Genomic DNA, 18,999 nt, shown 5'->3' on the forward strand with positions numbered 1-18,999 from the left:
CAGATGAAAAGAAGGCAAGCTAGATGTACGGTATATCGATTAGCTGATGATTAGCTGAAGCTCGACAAATTCCAGATCTCGTGCACAAGCCCTTCTATTATTTTTACTACAATTAACACTACGATAACTATGATAATCACTTAAATAACTTAGTTGTGACCAATGCTACTGGAAACATCCAGAAATCTCCCACATGCTACTGTACTGTACTGAGCTCTAGCCAACATTTAGCAATAGGAGCTACACACCTCATTCTCATGGCAAGCAGCAGCATTCTATCATGTTCCACATGTGAGATTTGGGCGTTGAATGACTAGTTGAAATATTTACTGCGATAAATTGCCGAACTTAACAAAACAACAGGGAAAGTACCAAGAAGAGTAGGTTGGAAATCATGAGATGGTGTCCTGGAACCGGACATCATTTATCCATTACACTGGTGTGGGAATCGGACAGGACTGGAAAAAAAGCATCAGCTTTTTGAGACTATTTTTTTTTTCCCACACGACTGCTGGGAGTCATGGCTGTGGTCAGGTACCTTGGGAGGTCAACGAAAGTTGCAGAACTATACTGGTGACTATACGAGCGTTCCTTGCTGCCATTTCTTCTCCTCTATCAGGTGTCCAGGAAACAGTGTTCAGTTGGTGCTGTCTCATCAGCAGCCAGCCCACTTCCTGACCCTGATCATGGGAAGAAGCGTACGGGGAAAAAAAAGTAAAATGAAAATCACCACCAAAGCGGTTTCTCTGACAACACACACCACATCCCACAAGGAAGGGAAACTTGCATAAGTGTGTAACGCAGGCCACAAGAGAGCCACAGCCTCGGTTTCTCATCCTGAGTATCACTTTTTAGATAGGATGTTATCATTTTAGCTCAGTTGTTAGATAAGCAACATGGACACCGTGCACCCCTCCATCTCTGGACCCCGATATGAGAAGCCCTAGAGGGGCTGCAGTGGGGGCATCAAAGTGGTCTGTACCACAGAGATAAACCTCCCTGCTGGTGCCTTCCGTGCCCTGGAGCAAAGCATTGTGGGCACCACACCCTCGTTGCTGGCACAGCGCTGGGCCACCTGCTATATTTCATCATTCCTGCTGTAGTTACCGCAGTTACGACATCCCTGATGACACGGAGCACTTCCTCTGGCCAGGGTCACATGCCGCAAAGGGCTACACATACACATATTGAGCGATACTAGAAAAACATGGTCCTGCAGAGCTGGAAAACAAGCTCAAAAGGTCAGCAGCATCCCAAACAACATAATAATGATATGAAATGCACTTAGTACATCCTCAACAATCCAATATTCAGTATATGTGAAGATGACCGAATTAGTGTTGTTTGACACAACAGTTTAATAAAAGCAATAAATTGTAGAGGTGGGAATTTCTAAGATCAATAAAATTTTTTTAATTATTATTATTTCTATAGTTGTACACATTTACAACCACCATCTTGAAAAAACATCTTGGTTTTAAGAAAAATTCCATCCAAAAAAATCCACCCAGAACGTTTTTCTTGTTCATTCTTATCATGATTTTTGTATTGGATACCAAGATTTATTTATATAATTAATTTTTTGAACTTTCTCCAATGCCATGCTGGTCTACTTTAGCATATGTTAATGGTCTCTACATTTGCCCACAATGCTATCCGTCTGCCTGGGGATTGTGGGGCAATTTCTAGGCCGTGCCTCCTACACTGGCGCTGACAAGCACATAAGCCACACCTCCTCCTGAGAATGACAGGCATACAATTAGACCCAAGACTTGTAGCAAACGAAATTAGAATTAGATCTGCTGCGAATACGGGTGGCCATCGTCTGTTCAGATATGCAACAACACCACAAACCATGTTGATTTTATATGCTGATGGTGGGGCATGGATAAACATACACTTACTTGTGTTGAGCTTGCGTTTCCAGTGTCCAGCATTGACATGCGTATTAATGGAAATCAGTGGAACAAAAAGTGTAATGCGATCATGGTTTAAGACTGACAGGTTTAATGTGATTCATACCAAGAAGCATTGAGAGAGGTACTATCCCAAATAATGCTGACAATATCAAAAAAGAGATGTATGTTAAAAATTACTATTGCACTGTTGAATCTTGTAAGTTAAGATGCAACAGTGCAACTATTGCACTGTTGCATCTTAACTTACAAGATTACACAATTAATAGAAAGTCTGAATCATTATAAAACTGCTACCGAGCTGGAAAATTTAGAAACTTTAAACTTTTATTTTTTTAAATTTCAAAATAAGTAATGTCAGTAAATTGAGATGAATTTTCCATATATGGCAGCATAAAATACGGAAGAACATCTAACCATTTAAAACTTTTATTTTATTAAACCAAGAATTTGGCTGAAAGTCTATTTGCAATAAACTGGTTTCTGGTTCACACTTGACACTGAAACCATGTTTAGAGTTTCTGATACAAAAGAAATTTTCCACCAGAGGTCTTCAATTTTATTTTTTTATTAAAAGTGCAGGTGTGGATACAAGCTTTAATCCAGTCTAAAGTATAGATTTTAGAATAATATATTAATCTTTGATAGATGAATAGCAGACTTTTCACACAAGGTACAACTAAGTACTGAGTTACATTAGATATTTTTAGTGTTTCTTAACTTTCTTGCAATTGATTTTTTCATTTTTGTTACAATCTTTAGTCCATCATTTGCCTTTACTTTCCGTCAGTCAAAGGCACAATCAAACAAACCACTGTTCAGTTTTGTTCACAACTGTTAAAGTTTTGTTGCTCACTTGTGTTAATAAAGAACAGCTTCAGCATTAAGTTATAAATAGCAGAGACTATAAGCGTTACTGGCAGCAATTTTTCCATTGCTGTCCAATCAGTCTGTTTTGGGTTTGTTGTATTTTCGTCTTCCATATTCTGCAGCTACAGATCCTGCTGTAGCCCCAACAGCACCCCCTACAGGTCCACCAACGTATAACCCAAGCACACCTCCTAGCATTGCTCCTCCAGCCACCAGCTTAGGTACCTGCTTGGCACCTTCCCCCACCTTCTGCCCAACAAACCGAAGAACGGATCCGAGCACAGAAGTCACAGACGATGCTGTAGATTGGGCTGGTTTTACTTTTTTCTCATCTTGTTCAATCTCCTCTTCTTCTTTCAGAGAATGTAAAGTGGTTGAGACTGCTCGGTCCAGATCATCCTCTCCCCCTCGGCCTCTTCGCAACTGTGCAGTCTTTTCTTTCCCTGTCTCCCCCTCTCCCTGGTAGCTGTAATGGCTTCTTCTGTTTTCCTTTATCACCTGCTCTACCTTTTCCAGCAGATCCTTTATATTATCTCCATTCCTATCTTGCTTTAGCACGTGGTAGCGGTCACCACACTTCTCCACCAACTCTAGCAACTCTGGCCGCTTGGCTGCGATGTATTCCTCCACCTTTACATCTTTTACAATGTCACAATGTGTAAAGAGGACCAGGGTACATCGTTGAATGAAATCATTGCCAAAGGAATTTCTTATAGAGGCCAGGTCATGCAAGTTTGAGCGGCCGGGCAGGGTTATAGGAACACACAATAGAAAAGCATGAGGACCTGGGGCACACAGATCAATACAGGAGGACAGATGGGTTGCTAACGTCTCTGGGGGACAGCTGGGACTGAACCAGTCTGGAGTATCCACCACTGCCAACTACAGGAGGGCAACAGATTGACTCATTACTAACATGACCTACCACTGGCCAATCATTCAGATATGCATGTGTTGTAAGTCTGAAAATGTAATGTGAGATAGATAATACTGACTTGTTTCTGTCCAACCACAGCTGTTCCTTTTACACATGTCTGTGTGGTGGCACCAGTGGCATCATCTTTACGCAGTTTAAACTCATCTCTGCCCAGGATGGCATTCCCTGCTGCACTTTTTCCAGACCCAGACCGACCAAGAAGGACCAGTCTCAGTTCATTTGAGGAGTCGCTGGGAAAGGAAAAAGAGGAGGCAGCAGTGGAGCGAGAGAATAAAGCATTAGAGGAGGACAAGAAGGTGGTATTGGTGCTGGGAGAAGATGAGACAGAAGTGGAGGAGGACAAGAAGGGGTTATTGGTGCTGGGAGAAGATGCAACAGAAGTGGAGGAGGAAGAGAAGGCGGTATTGGTGCTGGGAGAAGAGGAGACAGAAGGGGAGGAGGACGAGAAGGCGGTATTGGTGCTGGGAGAAGATGAGACAGAAGGGGAGGATGACGAGAAGGCGGTATTGGTGCTGGGAGAAGATGAGACAGAAGTGGAGGAGGACAAGAAGGAGGTGTCGGTGCTTGGTGAAGAAGAAGAAGCATTGTTAGAGGAGGACAAGAAGGAGGTGTTTGTCTTGGGAAAAGCAGTGTATGTAGCAGTGGAGGAGGATGAAAAGGAGGTATTGTTTGGACGAGTAGAAGAAATCAAACCATTGGTTGGGGCATTGGTGGGGGAAGAGGAAATGGCTGTAGAGGAGGAAGAAGAGATGGCAGTGGAGGAGGAAGGGAACAAGGCATTAGAAGAAGAAGAGAATGGAGCATTGGAGGGGGAAGAGGTAAGTGCAGCAGATGAATAAGAGGAGAAGTTAGTAGAGGAGGAAGTGGAAAAAGCAGAAGAAGAAGAAGACAAGGAGAGGGGAGCAGAGGACAAAGAGGAGAATGCATTTGAAGAGGGAGAGTAAGAGGTAATGGTAGCTGTGGGTGATTTGGGTAAAGTTGGAGCAGAGCTGGTGTCATCTGTGGTGCTGATTTGGTAATGAACTGAAAAAGGAATGAGAGAAATTTCTCTGCATTACACACATTTTAAAAGTTCTTTCAGGCAAGTATTAGGATTAAGGGAAAGAGTATGACACGGCTAATAGTGGGTGTATTTATGACACAACATAACTTTAATTAAACAGTTGCAAGATCAAGTTCAACTGGTTCAACTGACTGTCAACAGAAATATGATTAAAAAAACACCAAAAAAACAATCGGTAACACTTTTCTTCTAATTGGTCAGATGGACGGTGTTGATTCTTTTACTAGAAAAGCTGCTCATCCTGTAGTTCTAGCTGTTAGGTTTCAGTGATCTTGTTCTAATATGTCATATGATCCAATAGTAACAACATGTACAGGGACTTGTTTGACTAAAGCGCAACACAAACAAAGTTGCAAAAAGTATAATCATTGATAAGTTTCTATAAATATTTTTGGAAGGAGTCTTCAGTATTAGTGTTTGGTAAAAGGAATCTTTCTGAGACAATCGACTTCAAGTTTCAGCAGAAACTATGACCAAAAAAAAAAAAAAAACACTGACAGTACAATTAGGTGGTAAAGGGTGACTCACTGGTGTTAATGTAGTTGTGGTTGCTCTGGTTTTTGACTGGTTGGTCTGTCTCGGACATTTGGCTGAGAATGGCGCCCTCTGGTGGTTAAAGAGGAAATAGTTACGTATAAAACGCATGTAAAGCAAATGTCAAGATATATAAAATACAATTGGTACATTTACTAAAACGATAAAAATCTTTTATTCATTAAGGTACATTTCGTGTTACTGTTGTATACAACAATTACTAAGTTATGAATCATGTACTCAAACGATCTGGTCATAACCATTAGAAACCATCACAGAGATCACACTGCTTTCCACTGCAAATATTATTACTATTATTATCTCTTTTACAGCTACTGAAATTTAAATGTTGTTCCTTCTAAGCACTTGTGTGTGGGTATGTTCTTTGTGCTGATGCTGGGGATAGGAATTTTTGCTTAGGGAGGAAATCTGTGTTGCATATGCTAAATTTGCAAAACATTCAATCTGAAACAAAGCATATATGATTAATAATAACTGAGGCTCGGCACCTTTACTCAATTTGAAACTGGGTTGCTTCTGCTTGAGTCCTATGGGCGAGTCATCATACCATGACTGAGAGTCAAGCCCATTGACCAGCTGCTGTGATAACACCCTTCCTGTTGCTGGTCCCATGCTCCTAACTCGGATTTTCCCTCTCCTTCCCGACTCTTCCCACGTCTCCTCTTTGGCCCATAATGACTGAGTCAGTGTGCTGTGATCTGGTTCCACCAGCTCCTTCTCCTGCAGACTGTACCTCCTCTGGAGCTCATACTCTTTCTCAGGCACTCGCTCCTCTACCTCTTTCTGCATGGCACTTGGCAGGTAACAGCCGCCGGTCCTCTGTGTCAGCTTCTCGACCTGGCAGTAAGATTCATTCATATGAGTTACACACATTCCATTCATTCCAATCAAACAATGCCTGCCATTCTTCTAATGATTCAGTTTCATACAGTATTGCCAAGCTGCCATTCTTGGGCCCTTAAACCTGTGCTTCAGGGACACTGTATCATGTCTGATCCTGTGTTTTGACCCCAGCATCCTAACATCTCTGGGATAGGCGAACAAAAGATTTCACTGTGCTGTAATGTACATCTGACAAGTAAAAAGCCCCTTTAACCTATTTAACCTTTAGTAGAAACTTTCAAGCTTTGTTAAGTAAAAACCAGCCTGTAAAAGTGAGTTTGCTCTATATTTTCTAGGGTTGCACTAAATGGTTTCTCTATTATTAACCACCCAATGATTGACATATTCTGAAAAAATGATTAGATTTTTTTCAGATTATATACAAAATTGCACCAATTTTATTGAATATACTTAATCTGCTATACCCTACTGAACTACAGTATACTATACTATACTATACAATAGAATACAAAATGTTTTACATTTCAAAATACACTATAAAATATGATATGCTATTCTCTACAACACCCTACACAATACTGTACTACACTACACTACACTAAAGTACACTAAAGTACACTTCTAACTGTTTTATCTACTGTCCTGTCCTATATCACAATGTTGGAGCATAATAGATACAAAACACATGAACTCCATCTCCGAATCTTTACCCTTTGTAATTGAAGCTATAAATCTGGTGTAGATCTGAAGATCAATGACTTCGCCGATTTTTACCAAATGCACTATTGGTGCGCAATGGGGGTCAAACCCAACACAATGCTCTTTACTTTTATTTTATTTTATTCAGCTCTGGAGTGGAATTCTAATACAGCACATTTTAATGGTTTGTTCCAGTTAAATTCGACATGCAGCACATGGGTTTCGATGGAAAAATACGTATGAGTTCTGCTTTATACTACAATAGAAACTGTAGGCAGAGCCACAAAATATATCTGCACTTTAGCACATTGTTACCGGGTTGCATTCTATAGGAGGAACATTCAAGCATAAACATGAGTCCTGATTGCTTTGAAATTATAAATAACTATGTATTTTATTTTAAATGTTGGTCATAGGGTGAGCAAAATAATCAACTAGCGGAACAAGGCCAACATTCAGTGGAGTTACTATTACTACCCCTAGTAAAGCACACCCAGATTTCATATTCAACTACTACAAATTATGATTCATTTATAATAATGACCTCTTGTATGTTTTGTCCTATTATAGTTGCATGATGAACTGTCTGGACTGTCAACTTTCAATAATCACCCATGTTATACCAGGAATGAAAAATAATTGGAACTGGAGACTCCTTCTAAAAATGTTAAACACGCACAGTGATTGTAAAACCTTCTTTCGGCTTCTCCCATTAGGGGTCGCCACAGCGGATCATCCGCATGTTTAATTTCGCACGTTTTTGATGCTGGATGCCCTTCCTAACGCAACCCTCCCCATTTATCCGGGCTTGGGACCGGCACTAAGAGTGGCTGGGGTTGGTAAACACTCACAGTAATTGTACTGGATGTAATAAAGTTTTGCATTATTTAACGTGTTGTAAAGCAGCTATCTGAAGTGTCCACCATGCAAATCCCTGTGGAACATGTTGAAAGCATAATGTAGTAGAGGTTATGCATGAATACAAACTTTGCAGTTCAAATTGCTGAAATAGAAAATGAATCAACACCTTTAAACTAATCAAAATCTGTCATTCTTTTTTATAAAATGGATTTAATTTGGGGGGTTAAAAGCTTCAGAAAGCTCACCTGCTCCAGCAGTGATCTGACCTGCTGTCTGTCATTTGGTCTGCGGTTATTGATCACATGCCAGCGTCCACCACACTCATTCACCATGGCGCTGAGTCCAGGCTCCTCCAGGCTCACGTATCGCTCATGGTCTCGACCTGTCAGATAATCCCCGCAAGTAAGCAGCACCAAGGAGTGCTCCAGCGCACCTCGGCCAAACACACGCTCCAGCTCAGCAGGGATTCGGCATTCCATCTCAGTGAACTGTCCTACGGGCACCAGGATGAGGAAGGCATGCGGCCCGGGTGCCACCAGGCTGAGAGCCCTCTCTGTCTCTCTCTGAACACTGAGGTCAACATGCACACCTTTCCAGTACCAACGTGGCGTCTCGACCAGTTTAAGTCTGCGTCCTTCTGACACGCCACACCGAACCTCATTGACCCTTGATGGCACAAGGGGGCTGATGCTCGCACTGTCAGTCAGCAGAGTGTCAATTGTCAGGGTCTTTCCACAACCGATGTTGCCTACCAAGATTAAGCGCAGCTCTGGGGTGCCACCCTGGCTTTCAGATAAGTCTGTAATAGAGAGAGAGAGAGAGAATGAGAATGAGTAGAAAATTGGCTGCACTTTATAAAAAGTGTATAAGCTTTTTTTTTATTAGATATTAGACAAATATAGGATCATTTCCTGTACAAAAAATGTGGGTGTATAAATGCTGCTATGAAAACCTTTTCGTTTTTTTCATATATACATAAGAACTTATAACAATAATAGTGTTACAGCTCAAGTCATTCATTCAATAGTTATAGAGTCTGAAAAACTCATTCCACGACATTCTGACTTTCCATACATGCTTCAGTAATCATGTGCTTCACTATGCTCGATGCACTAACGCAGATGCCATAAATTCTTATTCCTTTACATGAATGACTAACGCTAGATGACCCATATGGGTTTCACACTGGTGTATGTGTAAATCTTAAGGTCAGGGTGTGTGTCGTATTTTAGTCATGCAAAAACTGCATTCTTCATCTCTTACACAAACACTCACACTCCCATATTAAACACCCAGTCGGGCTTGTTAAACAGCATTCAGCAATGTTTGGTCCCACACACAAACACACGGACACACACACAGACACACATATGGACACATTCACTCTTTTTTACTGGAATGAAATTTGCCATGTGCTAAGCATCACATTATCTTATCTAATTACTTCGGAAATGTTGATGCACTTTGTCATAAGGCAGCGTTAGGAACAGATATTTGGATAGTTTGGATAGATATTAGTGTGTTTAGAAAATACTGGAAAGTCATTGAACGTGATCCGACTCGTATTGAACACTTAACAGCTTTTTAAATCACAAATTCAGAGCAAATTGCAGACAGGTTGCAAGAACGTGGTATTTTATATACTGTACTTTATATACTGTAACAGCCGATTCATTATACAGCCGTTGTGTTTAGTATTTCAAAAGAAAAAATTGTAAGTTGCATTTCACATTTCTAAAGTTACAGTCGGTTTGTAATAATTCAAAACTCATTTTCTGTCTTGACTATAATCATAATTGATATCATTTTTGCTATTATTATACAGAGATGTTAATGAACTATTGCAATTCATCTGTTCACTTAATTACTTTGAGAAGTTGGAAAACAATGAGTGGTTAAAAATATTGTATCAAGAACAAACAATTTTTTTAAATAATTTATCATCTACAGAAGTAAAAAAACAGATGGCAGCACTGATCTTACCTCGACTACGTACATCCATGTTTCGTGAACCTCAGCAGCCAGAATGTCTAAATTCCTCGAGTGTCTCGTCGTCTCTTTCTGACTGGAGCAGCAATTTTACTCCTCTGCTGGTCATTAGCCAATGTCTTTCACCTTAACCTGTCTGAAGGACCTCCTGCTTATGTCCTCCCACGTGCATTCTCTCTTCTACCAACCACAGACACACACACACACACATACACACACTCACAAAACTGGCTCCACAGCACTTATTGTTCACAAGCTTCCAAGCATTCTGCATGTGGGTGGAGGTGAGACTGCTATCTTCCACCTGTATGAATCAATTCCTTTGTTACCGTGGTTACACCCTCCCCCAACAAACCTGCAAGACATCCCAGCGCATGACGGCTTTAAGATCATTTTCTGTAAGCCCATTTTGATTGAAAGGTTGCAAATACTATTACCTCACATGGACATTCTAACAAGTCGCACACCTATTTAATATATGTACATATATCAGACCCCTTTACTCTGATACCCCTAAATAAAATCCAGTGCAATCAACTGCCTTCAGAAGTCACCTAATTAGTAATTAGTCTAATTGTGTGTACTTAAATCCCAGTATAATTGCAGCTGTTCACACCAGACAGGGCAGGGATAAAGTTGTGGAAAAGGTTATAAAAACATATCCCAAGCTTTGAACATCTCACGGAGCACTGTTCAATCCATCATCAGAAAATGGAAAGAGTATGGCACAACTGCAAACTGCTAACATGGCCGTCCACCCAAACTGACAGGCAGGGCATTGATCCAATGGTATGTAGTGAGTAGCCACAGTGACACTATAATTTCTTTCTTATTTTATTTATTATACCCATGGCATTGTTGTGTTTTCAAGTTCAATTCTATATTAGTTATATATATATAATTTTTTAATGCACTGAATGGCGAAGAGTAAACAAAGATGCAGTCTGCCAATTAATGTCCCTATTTCCTGCACGTAAAACGGCTTGCATTTGGTACCGAAAGCCCTGTACCAAAAAATCATTTTAGTACATATACGTGTTACACCCTTATTAAAACTTTTAAGTCAAAATGATCTACCTACATAAAAAAATTTAAATTATATATATATATATATATATATATATATATATATATATATATATATATATATATATATATATATATATATTGTGTGTGTGTGTGTGTGTGTGTGTGTGTGTGTGTGTGTGTGTGTGTGTGTGTGTGTGTATATACAGAGGTGGGAAGTAACGGAGTACAAATACTTCGTTAATGTACTTAAGTAGATTTTTTTGGTATCAGTATTTTACTCCACTATTTATTTTTCAGACTTTTTACTTTTACTCATTACATTTTTACACAAATATCTGTACTTTTTACTTCTTACATTTTCAAAACAGACTCGCTACTTTAGTTTTAATTCATTGATTTTGTGAAATATTTTTTTTTATTTTCCCTGCGTGCAATTTCAGCCGAACAACCGATTTCCTGTCATTGCCTGTCTTTTTCAATCCACTGCTGTATAAAGTCCTGTCTCTCACTCACCACAGATGTAGACTAGTTTATGGAGCTAAGAATCAGCAGGCAGAAGGCAGTAAGAAGTTTAGGGTTAATGTGGATGAGACAGAGGGAGTCAGTGATGTAAACATTACTAAGAACAGACACATTCCTGATCATCATCATCTTTTCTCTGCTTGTGTTCTATATGTGGATCTTCAGTCTGGATACATTCATTAGGTAAAAACATTTTTAATTCAATTTGTATTAATATATATATATATACACACACACACACACATACACATACACATACAGTACAGACCAAAAGTTTGGACACACCTTCTCATTCAAAGAGTTTTCTTTATTTTCATGACTATGAAAATTGTAGAGTCACACTGAAGGCATCAAGGGCTATTTGACCAAGAAGGAGAGTGATGGGGTGCTGCGCCAGATGACCTGGCCTTCTCAGTTACTGGACCTGAACCCAATCGAGATGGTTTAGGGGTGAGCTGGACCGCAGAGTGAAGGCAAAAGGGCCAACAAGTGCCAAGCATCTCTCGGGGAACTCCTTCAAGACTGTTGGAAGACCATTTCAGGTGACTACCTCTTGAAGCTCATCAAGAGAATGCCAAGAGTGTGCAAAGCAGTAATCAAAGCAAAAGGTGGCTACTTTGAAGAACCTACAATATGACATTTCTCAGTTGTTTCACACTTTTTTGTTATGTATATAATTCCATATATAATTCCACATGTGTTAATTCATAGTTTTGATGCCTTCAGTGTGAATCTACAATTTTCATAGTCATGAAAATAAAGAAAACTCTTTGAATGAGAAGGTGTGTCCAAACTTTTGGTCTGTACTGTATATACACATATACATATGTGTATGTATGTACACTGGCGATCAAAATTAGAGAACAATTTATAAACAATTAAACAATTCTGAAATAATGTCATCTTCACTGCTCAACAGTTGAGGGAGTTTTTGTCTTGTCTATACCATGCTACCAGAACACCTTTTCCACAAAATAACTAATGCATTTCCAAAAAACTTATTATCCATTATTTTCCAGAAAACACACTGATCAAAATTAGAGAACACTTTCAGATACCTCCCAGTGATTGGTGTTAATCTGGCACCTGGTGCTAATTTAGTTGATTATCTGTCAACCCCTATTTAACTGGCAGCCTAACTTCCAGTTTCACTGACTCTGCAAGATGGTGGGTCGTTCTAAAGTGACTGAAAGCCTCTGGCAGCAGGTTGTCCAAATGAAGGCCAAAGGGATGACCCTATCAGCCATAGCAAGACAAGTTGGTCGTTCCAAATCTGTGATTTCGAGAATATTGAATCTTTACAACATCACAAAATCATTCAAGTCCGCCAATGAGGCTGGTCATCCACGGAAGACAAATACAAGAGAGGACAGGATACTGCGGAGGATCTCAATTGGCTTTGTTTCCACACTGCAGCTGGAATTGCTCACCAGTTCAGCGCTGAACAGGGTAAGGATCATGTTTTGTCATACAGTGTCTCGACGTTTAAGAGCATTTGGACTGAAAGCCCACTCTGCAGTGACCAAACCTCTCATTAGCAGAAATCAAAAAGAATCAAAAGGCTAGACTAAGCTTTGCTGAGGAGCATGTTGTGTGGACAGAGGAGAAGTGGTCCAAAGTTCACTTTAGTGATGAAACCAAGTTTAATTTATTTGGGTCCGATGGGAAACATTATGTTCGGCGACAAACTGGAGAAAGACTGAACCCAAAGTGTGTAAAGAAGTCAGTGAAAAGTGGAGGAGGAAGTGTCATGTTTTGGGGCATGTTTTCTGCAGCAGGAGTTGGGCCTCTTATACAGCTACATGGCAGAGTGAATGCAAATTTTTATCAGAACCTTCTTCAACAACATATGGTTCCTTCCCTGTGTTCATCACCCAATCAGCCCGCAGTGTTCATGCAGGACAACGCTCCATGTCACACAGCAAAACAAGTAAAGCAGTTCCTTGAAACTGAAAACATTGAAATAATGACATGGCCTGCCCAGAGTCCTGATCTCAACCCAATAGAGAACCTCTGGAAAATCCTTGGCGACAAAGTTATGGCCAAGAAACCCACTACAGTCACCGAACTGTGGAGGAGACTGGAAGAAGAGTGGATCAAAATCACACCAGAGCAGTGTGAGAGACTAGTGCTGTCGGGAGGAAAAACTGTTTGCTAAGCGAAAAGGTCGATGTCCGAGCCGGTCGATAAGCGGGGTACCACTGTATATGTATATTTGGCTGTAAAAATGAAAAAAATTTTAAACGGCACAACATTTTATTAACGCTATCAATTCAGCGCGCATTTATGTTTCACCATTTTTATAAAAAATGTAAATACATAAATAAATAACTAAATAAAAAAGAGGCGAAATTTAAACCTTTGGCAAAAAATTAATTTATCCACGACGTCCTTTCTTTACTTAGATCTAAAATAAATAAATAAACTCCAGATAAAAATATTTTTAATCAGTAAACTTTTGTTTTATTTCTGCGCCAAGTCTCAAATTAAACATCAAAATCCGCCATGATTCACACCATTAACCCTCTAGGTGGCGTTTTGTGGGTTTTTCCCTCATAATGGCGAAACAAACTTAAATTACTGTCTTTATTGATCGTACAGATAAAAACAATACATCATTCAAATCTGTAAAAAGTCTATAATTTTCTATATATAAGCTTCCTGACTTGACTTGAAGATGTGCAGTTTCTCCGGTATCACCTCATTAACTGTCCGAAACATAGCAAAGGCTCTAATGATGTCCACACGTCTCTGCACTGATATAGCCTTTATATTTAATCACTGTACATATGCTTACATATATATATCACATGCTGTAAATATGATACATGTTTAACCTCCTCCACCTCCAAGCTGCCAGTTTTGGGCACCTGAGCAAGCCCTTAACTCACTACTGCTCATTTAGTAAATGAGATCATTAAGAGTCGCTCGGGATAAACACTTCCAACAGGAAGTGGCTATATCTCGCTATCTTTGTCTCTCTATTTTCTCTATCTAATTGTCTCTGTGTCTCTTTTAGTAAATATATCTGTCTCGCTGTATATGTCTCTCTCTTGCTGTCTCTCTATTTGTTTTTCACTCTTTGTAAAGCTGTGTCTGTGTCTCTTTGTCTTTCCTGCTTATTTACATGTCTAACAAAGTTTTGAGTTTTGAAGTAATGCCATTACCGATCTATGATAATAGACTTTCCTGGTTCGATTCTTACCGCTAGTTTCATTTTTAACATTATAAGAAGTTTTTAAAAGCAGAACAATGAAAGGTCATTAAAATTGGTTGCTGGTAAATCATGGTATATCAGTGGTGCAGGTGTTGGAGATGTGGTTCTTGTACCTGAGTCACTTCTCATAGACTTCCGGTTACTGCGAGAATGTACAGGAAGTTTTGACCCTCTACTATCATGATCTAAGAGAAAACACTGGTCTCCTAACTATAGAAAAGCCAAGAGCCCAATAAGCAAAGGCTTGTTTGCCTCTCCTGTGTTGGCATAATGGTCAGTGAAGTGGTTGCTGCTATCTGACTGACCCGGTTCGATTCCTACCGCTTAGCTTTCCTTTAAATTGTTTAAAAAGTTTTAAAAAAGAACCAAAAAAAGGTCCTAAAAACTAGGTTCTTGCAGGAGATCCTGTGGCTCAATTGGAAGAGCTTTACCTCTGGGTTGAGAGGTTGCTGGTTCAAACCCCGGCCAGGGCTCGAAGTTAAGAGTGTGGAAGGTTCCGATGACCGAAGGTGTCAGGAAATGGCTGCGTGGAAGGTTGGATGTGGATTCGGAGGGTGTATCCTAAAGCAGGGGGGCAATATCCGGGCATCTGCCCCCCCAGTGTCTGAGAAGCTGAAAACAGGGGGTTATGAAGCAAAAACGTCCAAAAAAGTGTCGACTTAGTTTTGCATATATAGGGAAAAATTCTGCCAAAAACCTATCACCCTTACTTTTTCTGAGGCTGTGAAGCAGCAGGTCTTCACAACCTTTGTTCACAGTCACCCACGCCATTGCTCACCACATACTACTTTCCACACAGCTTACCCAGTGTGGGGACAAGCCAGATTCGAACCAGCAACCTCTGAGCTCAGAGGCAAGGCTTTTATCACAAAGCCATCAAGTCCCACAACACACCTTCTTTTTTTGGGGGGTTTATCCTTCGTTTCATGCTTCAAAGCAAGAAATACAGACTTGACAGAAACACAGAAAGCAGGATTCGAACCCTGAACCCCACCAACAGCAAAATACCAGTCTTAACCCACTGAACCATCGGGAAGGACTGGCTGCGACGATTGTTTAGAGCAGGTCTATCTTTTCTTTCAAACCATCAACACAAGAATATAATGCTAAAGACAGACGTAGGAAGCAAACACATATTGTGACTTGCAGGGACAAAGCAGGATTCGAACCCTGCTTCACACCATTAGCGAGGCACCAGCATTACCCACTGAACCATCCGGAAGGACAAGCTGGAAAGTTTGTTTAGAGCAGGTCTATCTTTCTTTTTGACCCATCAAAACAAGAATATGAAGACAGGAATCAGGAATTTAACCTACCTCATGACTAGCAGACAGAAAGCCAGGTTTGAACCCTGACCACCAACATTAGCAAAGTACCAGCCTTAACCCACTAAACCATCAGAAAAAAACAGGATGGGACGCTTGATTAGAGCAGGTCTATCATTCTTTTCAAACCATCAACACAAGAATTTAACGCTAAAGAAAGATGTAGAAAGCGAATATAGATGTAAGTAGCACAAGTTAAACCTACATTGTAACTAGCAAGAAAGCAGGATTCGAACCATGATTCCCACCACCAGCAAGATACCAACGTTAACCCATTAAACCATCGATGAGGGCAGGCTAGGAAGCTTGTTTAGAGCAGGTCTATCTTTCTTTTCAACCCATTAAAAACAAAAATATATCGCTAAAGAAAGATGTAGGAAGTGAATCCTGATCGTGACTGGCAGGCAGAAACCAGGATTCGAACCCTGAACCCCACCAAAAGCAAGACGCCTGATTTAACCCACTGAACCATCAGGGAAGACAGGCCAGGAAGTTTGTTTAGAGCAGGTCTATCTACCTTTAAACCATCAACACAAGAATATAAAGCTAAAGAAAGATTTAGGAAGCAGGAACATAACCTACATCGCAACTAGCAGGCAGAAAGCAGGATTCAAACCCTGATCCTCAATATCAAGTCAAGTCAAGTCAAGAGGCTTTTATTGTCATTTCTACTATACACAGTGGTACACAGTACACAGTAAAACCGAGACAACGTTCCTCCGGAACCCTGGAGCTACACTAAACAACAACAAGCTACATAAAGTGCATCGAGCGCAACCTAGTGAGAACAGTGCAGACAAAAAACAATACAGACAGACAGTGCAGACAGAAAACACAAGACAACACAAGACAAGACACAAAACCTGAGATAGCGCCAACTAGTAAACCTACTGTATACTCTGAATATACAGTACTGTATGAGGAGAACTGTAAAAACTATACCCGGGACTGAATATAAACAGACACAATGTAGTGCAAAAAACGGCAGCAGTCAAGAGGTGCAAAAGACAGCATGTAAACAGTGTAGTACAGTAGAGTCTAAATAATAATAAATAAATGATGGTGGAATGGGCTGAGCTGTGTGAGAGTGTGTGTCGAGGACTGAAATGTAATGAGTGTGTGCCTCACTGAAGTCTAGGACTTCAGTGAGGCACCAGCCCTAACCCACTGAACCATGGAAGAGATCAGACTGGGATGCATGTTTAGATGAGGCACAAGCCTTAAACCACTGAGTGACCACTGCTGAAAAGCATGTGTGCTTTTTTGGAGGGTTCATACTTTGTTTCATGCCAGCGCAGTAAAAAAGAAGGCATGTAGGACTGGCTTTGAAACCTTATTACCAAGTGGACTATATTAAGGACCATATTCAGGCACAAGCCTTAACCCACTGAGCTACCACAGAAGGGCCTTTTTATTTATTTATTTATTTATTTATTTAAATTTGTTATCTTTCATTAAAGACCAGGAAATCAAGAAATTAAGCCAACACAGAAAGGACAGAATTGAAATGTTTTCAGAGTGAACAAGGTACACCTGTCCAACTGCTCATTAACGAAAATTTCTAATCAGCCAATCACATGGCAGCAACTCAATGCATTTAGGCATGTAGACATGGTCAAGACAATCTGCTGCAGTTCAAAGTGTGCGTCAGAATGGGGAAAAAAGGTGATTTAAGTGACTTTGAACGTAACATGGTTGTTGGTGCCAGACGGGCTGGTCTGAGTATTTTAGAAACTGCTGATCTACTGGGATTTTCACGCACAACCATCTCTAGGGATTACAGTGAATGGTCCTAAAAGGAGAAAATATCCAGTGAGCGTCAGTTCTGTGGGCGCAAATGCCTTGTTGATGCCAGAGGTCAGAGGAGAATGGCCAGACTGGTTCGAGCTGATAGAAAGGCAACAGTAACTCAAATAACCACTCGTTACAAACGAGGTATGCAGAAGAGCATCTCTGAACACACAACACGTCGAACTTTGAGGCGGATGGGCTACAGCAGCAGAAGACCACACCGGGTGCCACTCCTGACAGGTAAGAACAGGAAACTGAGGCTACAATTCGCACAGGCTCACCAAAATTGGAAAATTAGAAGATTGGAAAAACGTTGCCTGGTCTGACGAGTCTCGATTTCTGCTGCGACATTCTGATGGTAGGGTCAGAATTTGGCGTCAACAACATGAAAGCATGGATCCATCCTGCCTTGTATCAACGGTTCAGGCTGGTGGTGGTGGTGTAATGGTGTGGGGGATATTTTCTTGGCACACTTTGGGCCCATTAGTACCAATTGAGCATTGCGTCAAAGCCACAGCCTACCTGAGTATTGTTGCTGACCATGTCCATCCCTTTATGACCACAGTGTACCCATCTTCTGATGGCTACTTCCAGCAGGATAACGCGCCATGTCATGAGGCGCGAATCATCTCAGATTGGTTTCTTGAACATGACAATGAGTTCACTGTACTCAAATGGCCTCCACAGTCTCAGATCTCAATCCAATAGAGCACCTTTGGGATGTGCAGCCGACAAATCTGCAGCAACTGCGTGATGCTATCATGTCAATATGGACCAAAATCTCTGAGGAATGTTTCCAGTACCTTGTTGAATCTATGCCACGAAGGATTAAGGCAGTTCTGAAGGCAAAATAGGGTCCAACCCGGTACTAGTAAGGTGTACCTAATAAAGTGGCCGGTGAGTGTGTGTGTGTGTATATATGTATGTGTGTATATATATATATACATATATATATATATATATATAATATAATATATATAATTTTTTTTAATTGTGGGTAGATCATTTTGACTTTTCAAAGTAGCTCGAAGTCTCCTGCCTTCTACTGATCATCTAAAACTATACAGAAACGAACGTGACCATAATATTTATTTAAATAAGAAAAAGTTGCAGGCTAGAAGTCCATGTCGTCACACAAACCATATGTGATGTAAAATGAAATTGATGATGGATGAGGTCACAATAAAGATAAAAATTAAAAGTAATATCCAACACTGTTATAGAGTTGATTATGCAATATTCATAACGACAACCAGAGAAGGGTGGAGCTTAGAGCTAGTAAATAAGATGAGCTTTTAATTTATAAATCAAGTTAGGGGCAATTGTTTATCACACTATATTGACCTGTCTGCAATAGGTAACACCCCCACACATCACCACCA

The 18,999-nt window shown here is 40.4% G+C and overlaps 2 protein-coding genes across 2 annotated transcripts in view; one reads left to right on the forward strand and one right to left on the reverse strand.

Moving 5' to 3' along the window:
• Positions 1-18,999, forward strand: part of ap1m2 (adaptor related protein complex 1 subunit mu 2) — a 223,707-nt gene that overhangs the window by 171,005 nt on the left and 33,703 nt on the right. The gene's annotated exons all lie outside the window — the stretch shown is intronic.
• On the reverse strand, positions 2,469-9,938 carry LOC310737605 (uncharacterized protein). The gene is made up of 6 exons (XM_083562010.1): positions 9,728-9,938; positions 7,990-8,543; positions 5,830-6,178; positions 5,315-5,392; positions 3,782-4,746; positions 2,469-3,668 (listed from the first exon to the last, which is right to left on the reverse strand). Exons 1-6 carry the CDS (start codon positions 9,744-9,746, stop codon positions 2,862-2,864), a joined length of 2,772 nt encoding a protein of 923 aa, XP_083418136.1. The 5' UTR covers positions 9,747-9,938; the 3' UTR covers positions 2,469-2,861.

Source organism: Silurus aristotelis, assembly GCF_946808225.1.
Source record: "Silurus aristotelis genome assembly, chromosome: 2".
Taxonomy (NCBI): Eukaryota; Metazoa; Chordata; class Actinopteri; order Siluriformes; family Siluridae; genus Silurus; species Silurus aristotelis.

Coding starts and splice junctions, on each gene's coding strand:
- LOC310737605 (XM_083562010.1), bottom strand. Junction 4,747..5,314: donor CCACAACTACATTAACACCA/GTGAGTCACCCT, acceptor TTCCTTTTTCAG/TTCATTACCAAATCAGCACC. Junction 3,669..3,781: donor CTGTGGTTGGACAGAAACAA/GTCAGTATTATC, acceptor GCCCTCCTGTAG/TTGGCAGTGGTGGATACTCC.